Source organism: Durotheca rogersii (assembly GCF_024521655.1).
Source record: "Durotheca rogersii strain YMJ 92031201 chromosome Unknown GGS23scaffold_4, whole genome shotgun sequence".
NCBI classification, from domain to species: Eukaryota; Fungi; Ascomycota; class Sordariomycetes; order Xylariales; family Xylariaceae; genus Durotheca; species Durotheca rogersii.
This window is the reverse complement of record NW_026251235.1, coordinates 968,966-985,450: the sequence shown is the minus strand read 5'-3', so window position 1 is coordinate 985,450 and position 16,485 is coordinate 968,966. Positions and strand designations below refer to the sequence as shown.

The 16,485-nt window shown below is 56.9% G+C and overlaps 4 protein-coding genes across 4 annotated transcripts; 2 read left to right on the top strand and 2 right to left on the bottom strand.

Moving 5' to 3' along the window:
• Nucleotides 1-3,950: 3,950 nt before the first annotated feature.
• GGS23DRAFT_594087 (uncharacterized protein) lies at nucleotides 3,951-4,367 on the top strand (the record flags this gene model as incomplete). The annotated part of the gene is made up of 3 exons (XM_051518110.1): nucleotides 3,951-3,999; nucleotides 4,076-4,135; nucleotides 4,213-4,367. 3 exons carry the CDS (start codon nucleotides 3,951-3,953, stop codon nucleotides 4,365-4,367), a joined length of 264 nt encoding a protein of 87 aa, XP_051374640.1.
• A 3,476-nt stretch (nucleotides 4,368-7,843) lies between these two features.
• Nucleotides 7,844-9,386, bottom strand: GGS23DRAFT_554645 (uncharacterized protein). Its single transcript, XM_051515558.1, has 2 exons — nucleotides 8,732-9,386; nucleotides 7,844-8,676 (listed from the first exon to the last, which is right to left on the bottom strand). The coding sequence occupies exons 1-2, from the start codon at nucleotides 9,166-9,168 to the stop codon at nucleotides 8,568-8,570; spliced, it is 546 nt and encodes a 181-aa protein (XP_051374639.1). The 5' UTR covers nucleotides 9,169-9,386; the 3' UTR covers nucleotides 7,844-8,567.
• A 58-nt stretch (nucleotides 9,387-9,444) lies between these two features.
• On the top strand, nucleotides 9,445-10,973 carry GGS23DRAFT_360407 (ribosomal protein S7 domain-containing protein). Its single transcript, XM_051513242.1, has 2 exons — nucleotides 9,445-10,380; nucleotides 10,488-10,973. Exons 1-2 carry the CDS (start codon nucleotides 9,721-9,723, stop codon nucleotides 10,935-10,937), a joined length of 1,110 nt encoding a protein of 369 aa, XP_051374638.1. The 5' UTR covers nucleotides 9,445-9,720; the 3' UTR covers nucleotides 10,938-10,973.
• Nucleotides 10,974-11,923: 950 nt separating this feature from the next.
• Nucleotides 11,924-16,133, bottom strand: GGS23DRAFT_594085 (PAB-dependent poly(A)-specific ribonuclease subunit PAN2; the record flags this gene model as incomplete). The annotated part of the gene is made up of 12 exons (XM_051518109.1): nucleotides 11,924-12,815; nucleotides 12,871-13,084; nucleotides 13,146-13,548; nucleotides 13,606-13,710; nucleotides 13,771-13,934; nucleotides 13,988-14,238; nucleotides 14,326-14,751; nucleotides 14,803-15,389; nucleotides 15,453-15,579; nucleotides 15,641-15,816; nucleotides 15,876-15,983; nucleotides 16,113-16,133. 12 exons carry the CDS (start codon nucleotides 16,131-16,133, stop codon nucleotides 11,924-11,926), a joined length of 3,474 nt encoding a protein of 1,157 aa, XP_051374637.1.
• Between the last annotated feature and the right edge of the window lie 352 nt (nucleotides 16,134-16,485).

The window sequence follows — 16,485 nt, the reverse complement described above, 5'->3', positions numbered from 1 at the left end:
AGAACCCTTCCGCCGTCATCCTTCCCGACGAACTCGCGACAGTGAGCCGCGCTCTTGCTAGCTCGACCCTCTAGCTATTGTGTCCCAATCAGTCCCAGCATATCTGAAACCTAGGCCTTCTTACCCGACCGACCGACAGGGCACCTAGCTAGCTAGAATGGGGGCAATCGGGACACGCGCGACGAGTGGGGTCCGGAAGTATCACTCATACATCTATGAACGCAGCCCAGCTCGGCTTTTCCACCGACTTCTCAAGCGCATACCTATGCTCAGTACTGCCGCGGGATGCTAGCTAACTACTCCGGGCTGTGACGGCGACCATAGCCAATCGGCAATTTACGCCCCTGCTGGGTTGCTGTGCTAGCCCGTGGTGGATATTCCACACTTCGACGAATATTACCTATTACTGTCCGCCACTTATAGCCTGTTGGCACCGTTATTCCACTATCGGTCTACCAGGTGGTGGCTATACAGCTACGGGCGGGAAGCGTCCGTCGTCTTTTCCGTGCGCGCACGCACACCAACACACAGAAGATCCTTGCAGGACTGTCACGCCGCGCCTGTAATACTTAACCTTCGGACCAAGCACCCAGATGGATTTCCACAGGGATGTTCCGCCAACACTATTTGCCATAGGGCATGTGGGCCGTGATAGGTTTGGATTTTGCTTCTCCCTCAAGGCCTCTCTCTCGGCCGAAGCATCTTCCCACGTAATACGGGAAGTGTAGGGCTTCTGCGTCCGTTCCGACACCACACCATTCCACGTTGCTCGAGATCCCGACGAACCAGTCTGGCGAGACCATCGCTGATCAGGAGTTACACGTGCAAACCCATCATACGCCATCCGATTTGCTTGCAAAGCCACCAGTCAAACACAACTGCCTGTCTGACAAGCCGGAGACTTACAGCGTAGCAGCGCAGGGCTGATATGTATTCCTAGAAGGTCGACGATCTCCCGCCCACTCTGTCCATCGCCGACCTCCATCACAGACGGTAGTATTTTTAGTATTTTTAGCCCATCTCCACCGGTATCGTAGGGGATGGCGATGGTGCATCTCGTACCTCCCAATCACTTGAATACTACCTAGGTCATGCGTCTTGGGATTCGGTACCGGTGTTCCAGCCATGACAAGCCAATACCTCTGTCAAGACGGGCACCGTACCTATCACCTGCTGATTCTCGGATGGCCTTTCTGTCTCAGAGACTTACGCGGCCGTGGGCAGGGAGAGGTAAGTGACGTCGGTATAGCTTCGCCCTCGAAGTTTTCCCATATCAACACGGCAGTTTCTGCCTTCATGCGGGGCTACTTGGCCATTTCTATTTATATATTTTCCGGATGTAAGCCAGTCATGACCCGCGGAAACCCCGTTCGCCGATCAACGGGGTCATGTGCCTGGCCGGGTGATGCCAGCTAAGTTGGTTATCGGGGTTTGTGGCGAGCTGCCCGGGGTGGCAAAGCCTATTAGACAGCCCGAAGGATCCTCCTCGGTTTTGCCTCGCCCACGTTCTTAACCTACGATCTGGAGTTTCATACGCGTTCCAAGCGGACACCAGCGACGACAGGTGCCATCACGCCTGGTTCATGCCCAACTAGGGACCGAGCACGCCCAGGCGGGCTGAACCTCGGACAGCAGCATGGCGCTCCGATGGCTCGTGTCTCCCGGCCTACGTCGGGTTCTCTTCAAACGAGGTTCCGTGTACCTCACCGTCGTCGTCATGTCACTTGCCGTCCCTCGATCAATCTGCATGCTCACGTCCCGGATCATCCAATCGCGAGCATAGTCCCGATCAATTGGGTCGAAACCGCTCTTGCGGCCTCCCTCCCCCCTCCCTTGGCCGCCGTCCTGTCGGAGAATAAGCAAACATCCAAAAAGCAGCAAGCAGAATAGGCATCTATAATACTGTCGACTGGCATTGCTGCGCCGGGATGTCGAAGCACGCTGAGTGAAATTTAATCAGGCAGAAAGCCCATGCCTAATCTAATGATAAGAGCACGATTCCTCCGTGCAAACAAAGGCATGTAGTCGGACTCGGACGCATATGGCTGGGATCAGACAGACATGAAGCCGAGCTGCGTACTCGAATCGTACACGTACGCCGTGAGCGAGACTCGGGACTTTTTTATTGACCACAACTGCCAAAGGGCCGCAGCCGCCGCAGCAACCCATCGTGGCACGGCCTCATCCGCGTTGTTGGGTCTGAATCGTCACGCAATATTACATTAGAGCCATCTACGCCCCCGTCTCTCTCTATCGAGTAGTATCCTCCTGCTCCTGGCTGTCCCGGGCATCCTACATAACGCATATCGGTGGACATGAGAGGAGCTGGCCGCCATCTCTCATTGGCCGAGGGAGTTTCTATCCTGCTGTGTCGCGGGTCGAAGGGGAAAAGGAAGCTTCCTGAATCACAAGTCAGCCACCCACCAGATCAGGGTAGACATGTAGGTAACCGTGTAAGTGGGCACTTGCGTATTGCATACATATCGATTACCTACGGCGGCGCGGTGCGACTCAGTTGAGAAAATATCTCCGAGCTGGGCAAGGATGGCATAGGACGGGAAGACTACGTCAAGTTTCGACCGCGGCTGTCTGCTCCGCCTTTCATCTTATGCGCCTGGGCGGTGTTTGCGAGACAGTCGCGGGAGTCCGTCGCAGACCACGCCCATGACGAGCTCGCCCCGCCCCGGCTCGGACTGTCAATGATACGGTATCCTTTTCTGCCTACTTCGTTTCAACCTGCTTTTCGCTACCCAGCTATGGGGCAACCTACGCTATCGTCAACCCGCATTCCTGCTACATGGGTCTATTCTCCGTGCATACACCCGTTTCTTCCTGGGATAGCTATGGGTACCCCCCTAGCTTCATCCTTCAACTGCTCGGCATAGGACAAGCTGCTTTTCACCACATTGTCCACTTATATTCCTCTTGTCTTATTCCACGCCCTATTACACTTCTGACGTTGGCCGTGCCCAGCCTAGCCGAGCCCGGTGCACGTCTACCAATGGCATTTTCCCCAAGACAGGTAGCTCTCGCCTCGCCTCCCCCCCCCCCCCCTCCTCCTCCCCTCTCCCTATAAGACGTTGGAAACGAGATGAGGATGGTTCAGGGAGCAAGAAAAAAAAAAGGGGGGGGGAAGGGGGAAGGGAGGGGGGACCAGAGGGGAGGGTGGGAAGCGGAGGATACAGGGCGTTCTTTTTTTTTTGTTGAAAAAAAGGAAAAAACAATAGGTAGGTAATGATCAAAAAGTAAAGAAACGAAACGAACAGGTAATCCTTTTAACCCACCCCGATCGAGTTTGCTTGCTACACACGTTTCCCACCTGAGCCCCCCGACGGGTCCCTAGTAAGCAGTTGATTTATGGTTAAAAGGAATATGGAGATAAATTGGTAACGGCAATGGAAGTGTCTCGATTCCTGGTCGAATTCGTCGTCCTCGCCCACCACCCTCACCACAGCCTGGAAACTAGACATGTCGCCCGCCCACCACACGTACACATCCACGATGCACGATGCCGTCTCTGCCAAATAAATTCCCCTTTCACAGCCGCGCTGCACTGTTGCGCAAACAGCTAGAGATACGCTAGCTAATCCTTTCCTGCCACATCACCTCCTCGCCTCACTACGAGTCACGGTTGTGACCTCACTTGCTATTCTCTTGATGCGTGTACGCAGGTAGCATCTCGTCCACGCAGCCGGCCGTGTTGTCCCTCGCTTCCTAATCGAGACGGGGCGATGACAGCAAGCCTGCCTCGAGTATAAAAGGCGTCTACGGAGCCCGATTTTCCTCCCGGGCTTGGGTTACTGGTCTCTCACATCTGTACAACACAACTTCGACATTCACCGCCACGCCTCTTCGTCACCGACGGCAAGCTCTCGAGAGTCGACATATCATCCACTCGTTTCAGCGTTCAGCAGCACTACTACTACTACTACTACTACTACTCAGTCACCATGCCACACCAACAGCCCTCCACTACGCCATGGCAAGACCGCTTGGCAGGTTAGACACCCAGACCCCTTCTCTGTACGGTACGAGAAGGAGACCCGGCCGAACTGCTGCTAACTTGTCGGGTCAGATGCGTGCCGTGAATACCAGATCCAGGCTCCTCACTTCCAAATCGTCTCTGACCGACGAGGTGAGTAAGCACCAGCTTCGACGCTATTTCCTAGTCCTGGCGGCTAGTCACTAACCGGTCCGCGCACCGATGCTTAGGTGGCCGCACTGCTTGGTCGAGTATAGTTACCGTGTACGGCAAGCGGATCGAGGCGCGCTACTGGTACGACGGGAGGAACATAACCAATGCCCGAGAGGATGCCGCGGAGGCGGCTCTCACCTGGCTCTCAAATCACCTGGCTTCGAACTGGTGAGCGGCTCACCGAGCACGCAACCCGCAACGCAGACGCTCGATCTACACTAGTGTCTTTCGGCTGACACGCGTGACATCCCCCCCCCTTCCTTCGGCTCTCTTTCCCCATTTGCGCGATTGATTGACTTCAGTACCCCTATTTTCTTCCCCTGGCCCTGACAACGGTATTTACTTTGTTTTACTGGGACGAATTGTGTTTCCTCGCCTCGGAACTGCCTGTTCTGTACGATACCAACAAATCGGAGTTATAGGAAAGGATCTGGCAGCCCCACGGCGAGAAGAGAGATAAAGAGAAGGGCAGGAAGGGGTGAATTACGTCGGCATCTACGGACACGGCGTCTGTCCCAATTTCGTTGGTTAGCTTCACGAGGAAACGCGCTTCTTGGATGGTGGCTTTTCTTCTTTTGCGTTCTGGCCCGTCATCCGCATTTCTCAGGTAACGATGACACTTCTTATCACGGAAACGGGGGGGAGGGGGGGATCATCACCAGGAAGGGAATTTAAACAAAACAGGGGTTCGAGAGGGACCAGGCGCAGGACCTTGCTTACTTCAACATCTCGTCGTTTCTCAGAAATGGGTCTCGAGATGGATTACTAGGATTCGTTTCCTATCTTGACCTGCGGTATTCGGATGTTGGTGTTTGAACGGGGGTTACACTGATCTGATTTCACGTCAGGACGGATATCGAACGGCAGCCCTCCCACGAGGACAGATTGGCCGAGCACGTGGCCGAACGAAAAAAAAAAACCCCCCTCATGACCCCTAGCTACGGGGATGGGATTTTGGAAAGCCGATATAGGTGGAGGGAGGGCTACTGACGGAGGGCGCAGGCTTAGAAGAGCGGGAGCAATAAAAGAATAGACGGTGGGGAAGGACGAAGGGGGACGAGGGGGTGGGGAGGTGGGAAAACGAGGGAGGGTAAACCAAAAGAGTCACGTCTCCAGACAGGAGAAGGGAAAGGATGGCATTGGTCTCGATTCGGAGATATAATGAGCGATGTCGATCTTTCTGTGGGCTCTCCTATCATTGCAGCTCTTTTGTTTCTGGCGGCGTCTTTTTCTTTTTCCCTCTATACTATTCTGACAGACCCAAGACAGAAGAACGGAGAAAAAAAGAGGATGATATTAGTAAAAAGAAATATTAGCATGCAATCAGCGACAACGAAGACGGGAAGACCTTCGCGATTCGGCGATGATAGGTGACGCTGGTTCCATTTCTTCTTCTCGAAACACCTGCGTCGGAGGAATAGCGCGGGTTCGGGTTGTGTTCCTGCTTACTGTAGTATGCGTATGCATGCACTCCTGAAATACGCCCTCTGGGCGAAACGCACCGAAAATACACACACACACACGCACGCACGCACGAGCGCAGCACAGCGCCGGCCAGGGACTGGACGCAGCTGGACCGATACGTTAGGCGCGCTCTCGCCTGCCGGCGCGTCCGTTGGCTCGCCCGTCTGTTCACGTAGCAGAGACCACCTGCTAGGCTGGGCCCTATCCCGCTGGGTCTGCATACGTGGGGATAGCATCAACCTTGGCCCCCCCCCGTCGTCGTCGCGGCGTGCGTGTCGGAACAGCACTCCGCCGCCCGGATCCATTCCACACGAGCCTGAAGAGGCGACAGCTGTGTGCTACCCACCCGACCATTCCTCGTAGCGGCAGCCCGGGTGGGAGGGGGCTGGCTATGCCTATACATGCCCGTAATCTCTGATGTCCAGGGGTGTGTGTGTGTGTGTAAGTCATCAGCAGCGACAGCGACACACGTACCTGCGTCTCCATCCACGTAGGTGCATCCATACCTACATATGCGTGCAGGCAGACAGGCAGGCAGACACATAGACAACATACCTACGCGTACTTACATGCTCGCGCATACATACATCCACGTATACCGACCTACGCAGATGACACGCACGCCTAGTTCACTCGACGGCTCGTCACACCGGGTCCTCTCTCTCAGTCTCTCTCATCTTGCGGCGCTTCGACGCGTTTCGATTCCTCCTCCTCCTCCTACCGCTCGCGGCCCACGCAGAAAGCAGGGCTGATCAGCCATTCCGGATGCGGCCCATCCCCATCCACTCCCCTTTCCCTTCTCGCCCTGGCGCCGCGGCGCCGGCCGTCATCGTCACGGCACACCCTCGCGCACACGGTGAGAAGGGGGAGGGTAGCAGCCCGACATTGCACTGCAGCAACATCGGCCCTGTTTACCAGGTAACCCGGTCGAGCCTCCGCGTATGCCTATATATATATATATGTGTACACATATACCTAGGTATATATAGGCGTACTAGGGAGGTATAGGCAGATATATGCGTGCAATATTAAGCGGCACCCCGTCCCCTCCACCATCGCTTCTCCCCCCTCCTTTCTGTTCTGGAACGCCTCCCCTGGTTGCATCCCGGCCGGGTCAGGTGCTGAGGACGAACGAATGAGCGGCCAATTGCGCATCGGTGCTGCGCGCGTGCGTGTGTGTGGATGGGATGCGCGAGCGTCTGCGGGCATCGTACATACATACATACATACGTAGGTATAACACCCTACTTGCCTACCTGTGCCGACATGAACTGGCAACCTGCCTACCGCAATCAATACCTACCTACCTACCTACATATACATCCCCCCCTCCCTTCTCCCCCCTTTCTCACACACGCGCTCTCGCTACGGATCTGCATATTCGCGTACCTGTTGCCCGAGACAGCCCAGGGGAGCATCTTCGTAGTAGGTAGTACGTGGGAATTGCGCCATCTGCCGGTCTCGCGGGCTGGGCCCCCTCTCCGGGGTTACTCAGATGCGACGCAGGCTGAGCCCAACTGGCTTCTAGATGCGAGCCTCATCGGCCGCTGAGACTGCCTGCTGCCGCCGCCGCCGCCGCTGCGACTCACCACCGGCGCACGTCTGCGGTCCTACTGAACCTCCTCCCTGCCTGTCCGTCCCGTCCGGTCTCGGCAGGCATCTCTACCCGCCCTACGCGGCCGCCCTCCTGACCGGTGAGCTACCCCGACCAACATATATATGCATGCGCGCGTGCGTGCGTATGTAGGCGGGCAATTTATGTAGATATTTAGATAGGCGCGGTGGTGTGGGTGGGTGGATGATGGGTGGTTGCGTGCGCGTCCATGCACCTACACGCGTACCTACATGCCTGCCTACCTCTAGGTATATACCTACCTGCCAACCAACACGGCATCGCTGCGTGTAGGGTATGTGCGTGCGCGCGTCGGCGGGGACGTCGTCCCTACTTTCTGGTCGCATGACCAGACTTGCCTTGTCTAGAGGGGCCGCCCTCCCCCCCCTCCCCTCCACCAAAAGACGAATCCATACCTACACCTTTAAACCCAGGCGGGTGCGGCTCCGGGTGCCGACGGCGGATGGGAACGGGTGGCCCGGACGTCGTTCCTGTCCTCTCCCTGCCCTCCCTCTCCCACATCCCCGTCCCTTTCCGGTGAGGTTCGAGGGTGGAGGGTGGGGAGCCTAGAGGAGGGACGAGCGCGGATCGTGCCTGTACCCGTAGACCTAGGCAGTCTGCGCGAGATTTTGGGAGACGAGAGAGAGAGAGAGAGAGCGACGGAGAGCGAGGCAGAGAGAGAGGAGACACCTAGCTGTGTTGGGAGGCGCACGAGCGGCGCAGCCCAGGGCTTTTATTTTTATTTTTCTCCTCCCTCTCTTTTCTTTTCCCGGCGCTCTAGGGGATGTCCGGCGGTCTGGCGTAGCGCGTTGCGCGGAGACTGATATCTCTGGTTCTTCCCGGACCTGTCTGCCATGCCCAGGCGACGTATGCACACCCACGGCATACAGACGTGTCCATTCCGTCGGCCTATCTAGACCGGGCTAGTTCGAGACACGGAAGACACACGTCTTAGTAGCCGTGATAATCACGTTGCGGGAATGGTGGTTGGCTAGTAGGTAGCTGAGTACATGGGTAAGACTGGCCCTCGCGACACCCGACCCATGTTAAGCTTATGGGTGGTGCCGTTTAAGACATGCGACGCCGGTGTGTGTGTTTGGTGCGTGTGCACAGGACGCCGATTTCCTCTCTCGAACCGACCAAGCGCGCGCCGGCGTCAGGTAGGGCGGGCAATACAACCGACATACCGGGGATGCGGCGGTTCCCTAGGACCAAGGACGTGTTATACAGGCTAGCCAACGCGAGGAGGCTTGTCTCATATCGCATCTCGCGAACTGGGTCCTTTCTCTCTTTGCTTTATTGCTCCCTCCTCTTGATAGGCGTAAAGTCGGAATTAGGTATGGGAACGGAACCGGTGTGGTGGAGTCGGTCGACCAAGACGCGCGGGCATAGTCGCATTGACTTGCTATAAATGCTCAGCTATACCTATCATGCCACGCAGACTTACGTAGCATACATACAGATGTATATTATGCCTACATATATAAACAAAACCCCTAGTTATATCGTCCCGTCCATCTCCCGCGTGGGGGAGGATGGGGTTCAGGGGCTGGGAGGGGAGAGGGATCTGGAGTAGGCTAGGGAGCGCGGCGCGCGGGTTGGTCGTATCCAGGGATGGGATAGTGATGAATTGGTTACGGGGGGGGGGGAGAGGAAATGGTGCGAAAAAAAGGGGGAGGTTCCGGATTACTGGGTTCTGGTAGTCAATGTCTGACCGCTGTAGTAAAAGGAGAGACAGCGTGAGAAGGGAGGGGAAAAAAAAAAGGAAGCTCGAGACAAAAACGAAAAACCCGTCACGACCAAGGAAGAATAGGAATCGCACCGAAAAGGGGATGAGGCATATATGCAGCCCCGTGGCAGCCCTAATGAGGTATGTGAGATTTGTCTCACGGCGCATGGCAAGACAAGATGGGCAGATCGGCGAGATTCACCCGGGTGATCTGAGACAGGATTCGGCATCGTTGGGCTTTGGCCGCCGAGCAGAATCGGGATGGCGGCAAATCTGCGGATCATGCTCTACCTACATGAAAGAGGCGGTACGTGAGGATTGAGGCTGTGCTCCTGTGGCGTTCCCTGCTCATGCGATTATCCAGGTCGGGGCGTCGGAGCCTTTTCTTCCAGGATTCCCTTACGTAAGACTTGGTCAATCCTTAGGTAAGCAGGACCCTCGGATTAACCCTAGCTGGAGGCGGAGACACATCGGAACATCCCGAGCTGTCAATTCTATCTATCCACCATCCCACCCATGCGCATCATCGTAGCTCTCATGCCATTTTTTCCCCCCCCCCCCTCGACGGGAGCCCCCCCATTCACCAAATCTGCTCACGCAGCGCCATGAGCCTGTGAACGCCCAATCGGCGACGAGGACGGGGCATCGAAGGATCTAGACGGGACCGACCTGCTCCCAGCCGATGCGCACGCACGCGGGGACACACGAGGAACCGACACCATGCCTCCCAAGTTGACGCCTCGGGGCGCCGGCGGCACCGCCGTCCGCAGCCTCGCCATGCGAACCCGACGGCTGGCTACGCTACCTGCGCTCCGACCCCGCGCGGCCGCAGACCGGCCGATATTACGGGTGGCGGTGCCCTTCGTGGCGAGGAGAGGCATGGCGGATAAGAAGTGGGAACCGCCTCCAGACTACCCTATAGACTACACCTCCCTATTCGACACGCCGCCGCCGCCTCCGCCCAAATCGTCGTCGCCACCGCCGCCGCCGCCTCCCCCCGAACCGTCGTCGCCACCACCGCCGGCGCCTCCGCCCAGGTCGTCGCCACCGCCGCCACCGCCGCCTCCGCCCAGTTCGTCGTCGCCCCCGCCGCCGCCGTCCGATTCTTTGTCACGGCTCGAAGCCGCGGCCGAGGCAGAGCCGAAGCCGTACGAGCCTAGGCCAATCGAAATATTCGCGAACAATTTCCTCAACGCCCAGGCCATTGAGGCCCTCGAGAAGGTGGCCGCGGGCGAGGACATGCACAGCGGCCAGGGGCTGCTGTTCGAGATGCCCGAGCGCCCGCGCAAGGACCAGCAGCTGCAGGACCGCTACCACCCCGTCATCGACCAGGTCACGAAGCTGCTCATGCGCGACGGGAAGCTGAGCAAGGCGCAACGGGTACGCACCTCTTCCCCCTCCCCCCCCCTCCCCCCTTCCTAAGCGGGCAGGGAGAAGCAGAAGTAGAAGCAGAGGGCAGAGGCAGCTGACACCGTCCCGCCGCTCAGCACATGAGCATGATCCTCAACATCCTGCGGACGTCGCCGGCGCCCAAGGTGTCGCCGCTGCGGCCGCTGCTGCCGGGCAGCCCGCCGCCGGAGCAGCTGCCGCTGAACCCGCTGCTGTACCTGACGCTGGCGATCGACTCGGTGGCGCCGCTGATCCGGATCCGCAGCCTCAAGGGCGCGGCGGGCGGCGGGCAGGCGCTGGAGCTGCCCGAGCCCCTGGCCGCGCGCGCGCGCCGCCGCACCGCCATCACGTGGATCCTCGACGTCGTCGAGCGCAAGCGCTCCGCCGGCTCCGGCCGGCTCCAGTTCGCCACCCGCTTCGCCCACGAGGTCGTCGCCGTCGTCGAGGGCCGCTCCGCCGTCTGGGAGCGCCGCGGCCTCGTCCACAAGCTCGGCACCGCCGCCCGCGCCAACCTCAACCACTACGCCGTCGTCAAGCGCAAGAAGTAAAAAGACGCCCCTCCTACCCCGAGACACCCACCCAACCGCCCCGCGACGTTCCTCTCGTCCGGACGCGCAGACTAGGCCGCGCACCCCGGACCCGGACGGCGACGCGGGAGCCTAGCGAGGTCGCCTGCTAGTCCTAACGCCCGGCCGAGGTGTATATATGTATATGTGAATATCTGGAGGCCAGGGGGAGGCCGGTGGGAGAATTTAAAAAAAAAGGCCGAGTTGGAAACGGATGAAAAAAAAAAGAGGCGACCTTGCGGGGGGCAAGCCGGGGTGGACAACTTAGGCTTGTGTCTGTGCGCGTATCTACATGTATAATATAACCGCCCTGATAGACGAAGAAGCATGAGAAAAAAAGAAGTTTTGCTTTGAGCGAGAGCAACCGATACCCGGATTCGCTAGAGGGAAATGAAGACGAGGACGGCGAGGACGACGGGTCACGATGAATGTGTGTTTCACATCTCGTAGCTTCGTATTAGCTGTCTAGCTCCATTGCGATACTCCCCCCCCCCCTCCATCCATCCTCTCTTCCCCTATCCCTCGGTATCTATCTACGTAGGATGGGATAGGTACTTATATACTCTCGTCGACAGCCAACAGAGCCAATAGTCCACACTAGCTTTTCCTCTCTCTCCTCGGCTGCCCACACACATTCCCGCCATGTTCATCTCGTCCGCGCACTTCCACACAGGCCGACGGCCCAACCCATGGCTAACACACACAGAGACATATAAGACATAGACATAGACGCCGCGACGCGTCGAAATCATGATAAGGCAAATACAGATCCGCGCGTGGCGGGGAAGGATGTGATATAGATACTCTGCGACAACTAAGAGGGATTTTTTCAAGAAAAGAATCCGTGCTTTTGGCGCCCCACCCCGCTCCTCCTCTCACGCTGGCCTGCCTTTCTCAAACGCCCAGGTAGAGTGGACTGGCTGCCGAGCCCCCGGGGAGGAAGGGGGGGGACCCTCGGGCTGACGGGGTCATCTAGAGCCTGACCCTCTCCCGGGCGTAGACGTGGGCGTCGCCGACCCGACGGCAGCGACGGCCGGCTTCCGGGACGGCGTCGAGGGCCCAGGAGCGGCTGTGTCTGCGGGTGGGGTGTCTGTCCGAGGGACGCTGCCGCCGTTGCCGTTGCCGTTGCCGTTGCCGTTGCCGCCGGACCCGGAGCCGACCTTGGCTGGCGGTTTGAAGTTGGACGCGGCGCCCTTGGCGTAGATCTCCTGCAGCATGGCGTCGAGGATGCCGGCCTCGTTGAACTCCTGGTACTTGCGGTACAGCCGCAGGGCCGTGCGGGCGTCCTCGATCGAGTCGTGCGTCACCTGCTGGATGTCCTCCTTGAGCAGCGTGTGCGCGAGGAATTGCAGGCTGAGCTTGCGCAGGCGCTCCTTGATGAAGAATAGGTCGCTCGTGTCGATGACCTGGGCTTTCGGCACGTGGATGTTGATCACCCGGAAGTCCTGCTTCAGCCCGTGCCCGAGGAATTTGCACCCCAGATTCAGGAGGATCCAGATCTTCTTATACGCGATCTTGAGCGGGACTAGGTTATGGCCCCTCTGCGGTGCTACCGTCTCATCCAGATCCTCTGCGGTAATTCCAGAGTAAGAGGTAAGGTAATCTACGACCTTCTCTTTGATGGTGATATAATCATCAATAAACGGAACCCCCTCATCCATACCACTACCTCGCACAATTGAGTTCCTGGCCAAAGCATGGACCGTGGGTCGGATGATTTTGGAATCGCCGTCCGAATGCATTTCTACCTCTGGTTGCGAGATCTTCACGAATTCCGTGTCTATCGCCACGATCGTGTTGGGCCCCGCCGGCTCAGTCCGTGGATCGAGCGTGCGGTATGTCTTGTCCGGCCGGTCCCCCCTAGCAAGACGTTAGCGGGATAGGTGAGAATCGCCCGGTTTCATCCAAAACTGACTGAAGGTCAACGTAAAGAAATCTAGAATCCAGGCTCTGCTTCCAGCTCGAATCAAGCTTGTTGTTAGCCGATTTGACCTGATAGGCAATGATGGATGGCGTCTTCCAGGATGTGTTAAATGTTAACGCCTCTTGAGTTGGAATTGGCTTGACGTAGAAGTCGTTGAATAGATACCACTGGCTCTGCCCAGGGGCCACTGGGGCAGAATGTGCAACTGTACTTCCGCGTCAGTCTCATATATTTTGGGCCTTTGGGTGACGACTGCGGCCACTTACTGTTCGCCATGGCTACGAGGTGGGATCGCTGCTGTTGACCACCCTCGATATTAACAGCTAACCCTGTTAGGGTGTAAACTGTGATGCTATGGATTCCCCGTTGCAGATGCAGCTTTAGGTCTTCGCCCTCGAAACAGAAGAATTGCCCACTATCGACTATAACCCCAATCTCTTCGGGGAGCCATCCGGGGGTGGCCCAGAGCCGCCGGTGATCATTGTTGTTGATGGCAGTGGTGAGAATCAACACGCTAGGCACCCTGTGTATGGTCTTGCGGGTGGCTAATGTCTGATATCTACGACAGTTATTACACCAACCCTTGTTGGCAGTTTCTCTTTCCACACTCATCTTAAGCACTTGCGAAAAGGTCGTCCCTCGTACTCTTGCGTTTCGGTGGCCCGGTTTCTAATTGAATGAGCAACTGGCCTATTGACCTTGCCGAACCAACATGTATGGACTTACATTTTGCGGGTACATCAATTCGTTTACCATCGTAGGGTCAGCTTTTGTCGTCTCACTTCTACAGTTCATGCACCTAATGGAACTGGTAGCGGATGTTTGGAAGAGCTAAATAAGCCAGTTAACGACATTTTGATTGCTCTGGAGTGGTAAAGTAAGTTCTTTTACCTCTTCGAACGCCCCAGAGTTGGGTGTTTCAACAAAGGGCTGCACATTCTGGGTCATTAGGGCGTGGTAATGAGCCATCTGTCTGAGGAGGAACCTGGTTAACTGCTGCAGCATGACTGTCCGCGACGAGTGAGGCTCTTCCTCAAGCAGACCCAACTTCCCCGCTACCAGAAAATAAATTAGTGTATGGTTAGAAGGCAACTAGAGGGGCGCCAACCTTCAGAGTGATAACTGAGTGTCTTTGTGAAATTCGATGCCTGGCAAGCCTCCCCTTCGGCTTTGTGGAGCATGTCGAAGAGAAACCCCAGTTCACAGAGGAGACACAACTCGTTGACACAAGCCGTTGCCGCATGTTGCAGGGCGACATTCCGGATTAGAGGAGTGTAATGCATCACCTGCAGTAGTGGATTTGCGTAGGCATTTACAATGTGATTCTGCAAGCCCGAATATTGGGTTTTGTTGAAATAGCTGGATTATATGTCAGCGTGGCCTCTCCGGAACTTCTTTTTTTTTTTAAAAAAAAGAAAGGAAAAAAGGGAACCAGACTGGACTGACCCGAAATCGAAATCATCGATTCCAAATTTACTATACTTTATTTCCACATTCTGATACGACTCGGGCACTTCGACCTTGTGACTTTCTAGTTTGGTGTCGTGTAGGACTTGGGGAGTGTCGCGCACAATTTCTTCGGGCGCTGGGGTCCCCGCTGGAGATTTGGCGGCTTCCCTCGCCTTCTCGCTCAAGAACTTGGGCGGCTTCAGGGAGCTCTGGGGGCTCTCGGCGCCTCGCGTATCCTCGACCTGGTTCCGCCGCAATGGGCGCGTATTCTTACCGAAATAGCCCCAGTCTCGCTCCTGGAGGGTCGCCAGGAATTGCGGATCGATCTTTACAGGAGGGGCACCGACTTCAGTCACCATATTGCTAGGCCACGCCGACAACAGTACGTCGCGGTAATAAGGCATACCGATCGTGCTCAATGGCCTAAGACGCCGTCAGCAGGTGTCACCATGCTCCCATTCTGACGGTACTTACGTTTCGGGAGTATCGAAGTCGATCCGGGTGGCCGATGTGGAATCGGCGGTTTCTATCGGCGTAGGGAACTCGGAGAAATGAATCTTGTTCGGCGAGCCCCAAAGGTGTATATAACAGTCACCATCAGCGAGGGCCACGGCCTCGCCCGAAGAGGCGATTTCTATCATGGAGAAATACGACAGGCTGTTTGCCTGGCGTACATTACTTGTATTGGGATTCATAAGATCAACCACATGCATCTGTCCGATCTGCGACATGACAATACTGGTGGTGGACATTCTCGGGTGCATCCGGACATAGGCAGCACCGGCCGGGAAGGGGATAGGGGACATCGAGATCATGTTCTTGAGATCAAAAACGTTCACGAAGGGGTCGGGCATGTAATTGCCCTGGTGCCTCATCGAGTATCCGCAGGTGACGATGAAGTCGTGCTGGGCGTCCATATCATTGATAGCGGCCGTATGCGCATTCCAGACCTTGATGACCTGGAAATTGAGCGAATCGATAATGTGCACAGCACCGCTCGAGGTTGCCGCACAGATATACCGGCTCCTCCTCATGATCTTGTATCTGTGCTCTGTCGGTATCTTGGGGGGAAGGGGGTGAATCAGCTACACAGCTACGGCGCATAGGGAGAATTAGGGCTATACCTGCTTGGTAATTTCGCCCTTGTTCGTGTCGATCACGAACATCTTATCGTGCTCGCCCGCGACGAGAATCTCGGCGGTGCCCTTGGACGTGAAGCTCATGCACCTTAGCTCTTGCATATCCTCGTGCCTACACAATCGTAATGAGCGTTAACGGGCATCGAAGCGGCGACGGAGCGAGCGGCTCCCACCTGATCGACCATAGCGGCACGCCCCTCCTCAGGGCCATGTGTACCCCGCGGGAGCCGAGCGCGATAACGCCCTTGTCATTGAAGAGCAGCTGGCGAACCGGTCCCCCTGGCGAGGCGTGAGCCTTGAAGGAGGTGTATTGCTGCAGCTTCGAGCCGTAGAAGGAGGAAACACGGCCCTGGGCAACGATCAGCGCGGTTCTTGGGGTATTTGAGGTTTCGTGAGCAGCACTCGTACATATTCATTCCCGGTCCACAGGAGCTCCTGGCTGGTGTCGAAGGCCAGGGTAGTGACGGGCGTCGGCAAGGCCCGGAGACCAGGCGGGGGGAACGGTATGCGCGCGACCTAGAAACAGACGGCGAGGTCAGCACGGCATCTCATCAATTACTCGCCCATCGCGATCTGAACTCGACATCACTCCCTCTGAGCGCGACAGATGCGAGGAAGGCAGGTGGAGGGGATGAAACTAGATACCTCGTCCCAATCTCCGTCCATGCTGGCGGCTTGTCATTGCCGAGCTCCTAACACGAGCGGGGATATATAAAAGGAGGATATGTCGCAGGCGCCGCGGGGCCAAGGCGCGCTGCGTGTCCTGGCGAGAGTCGAGGGAGGTTAGGGGGGAGGAGGGCGAGGAGAAGGAGGAGGGAATGGAGAGTGAGGGAAACAAGGGAAGTCAAAGAAAGCTGTGTGCTGCTATTGTGCCAATTATCCCACTTCGCCTGGTCCCCTGCGGCCCGCTATCTAATCGGGGGTTCAAGGCTGTCCCTATCGACCAAGGTCTATTGTCTCCGTCTCTGGGTACCATGCCAGGGTACCTGGTGGCGCTGTGGCTGTTTCTGCATATATG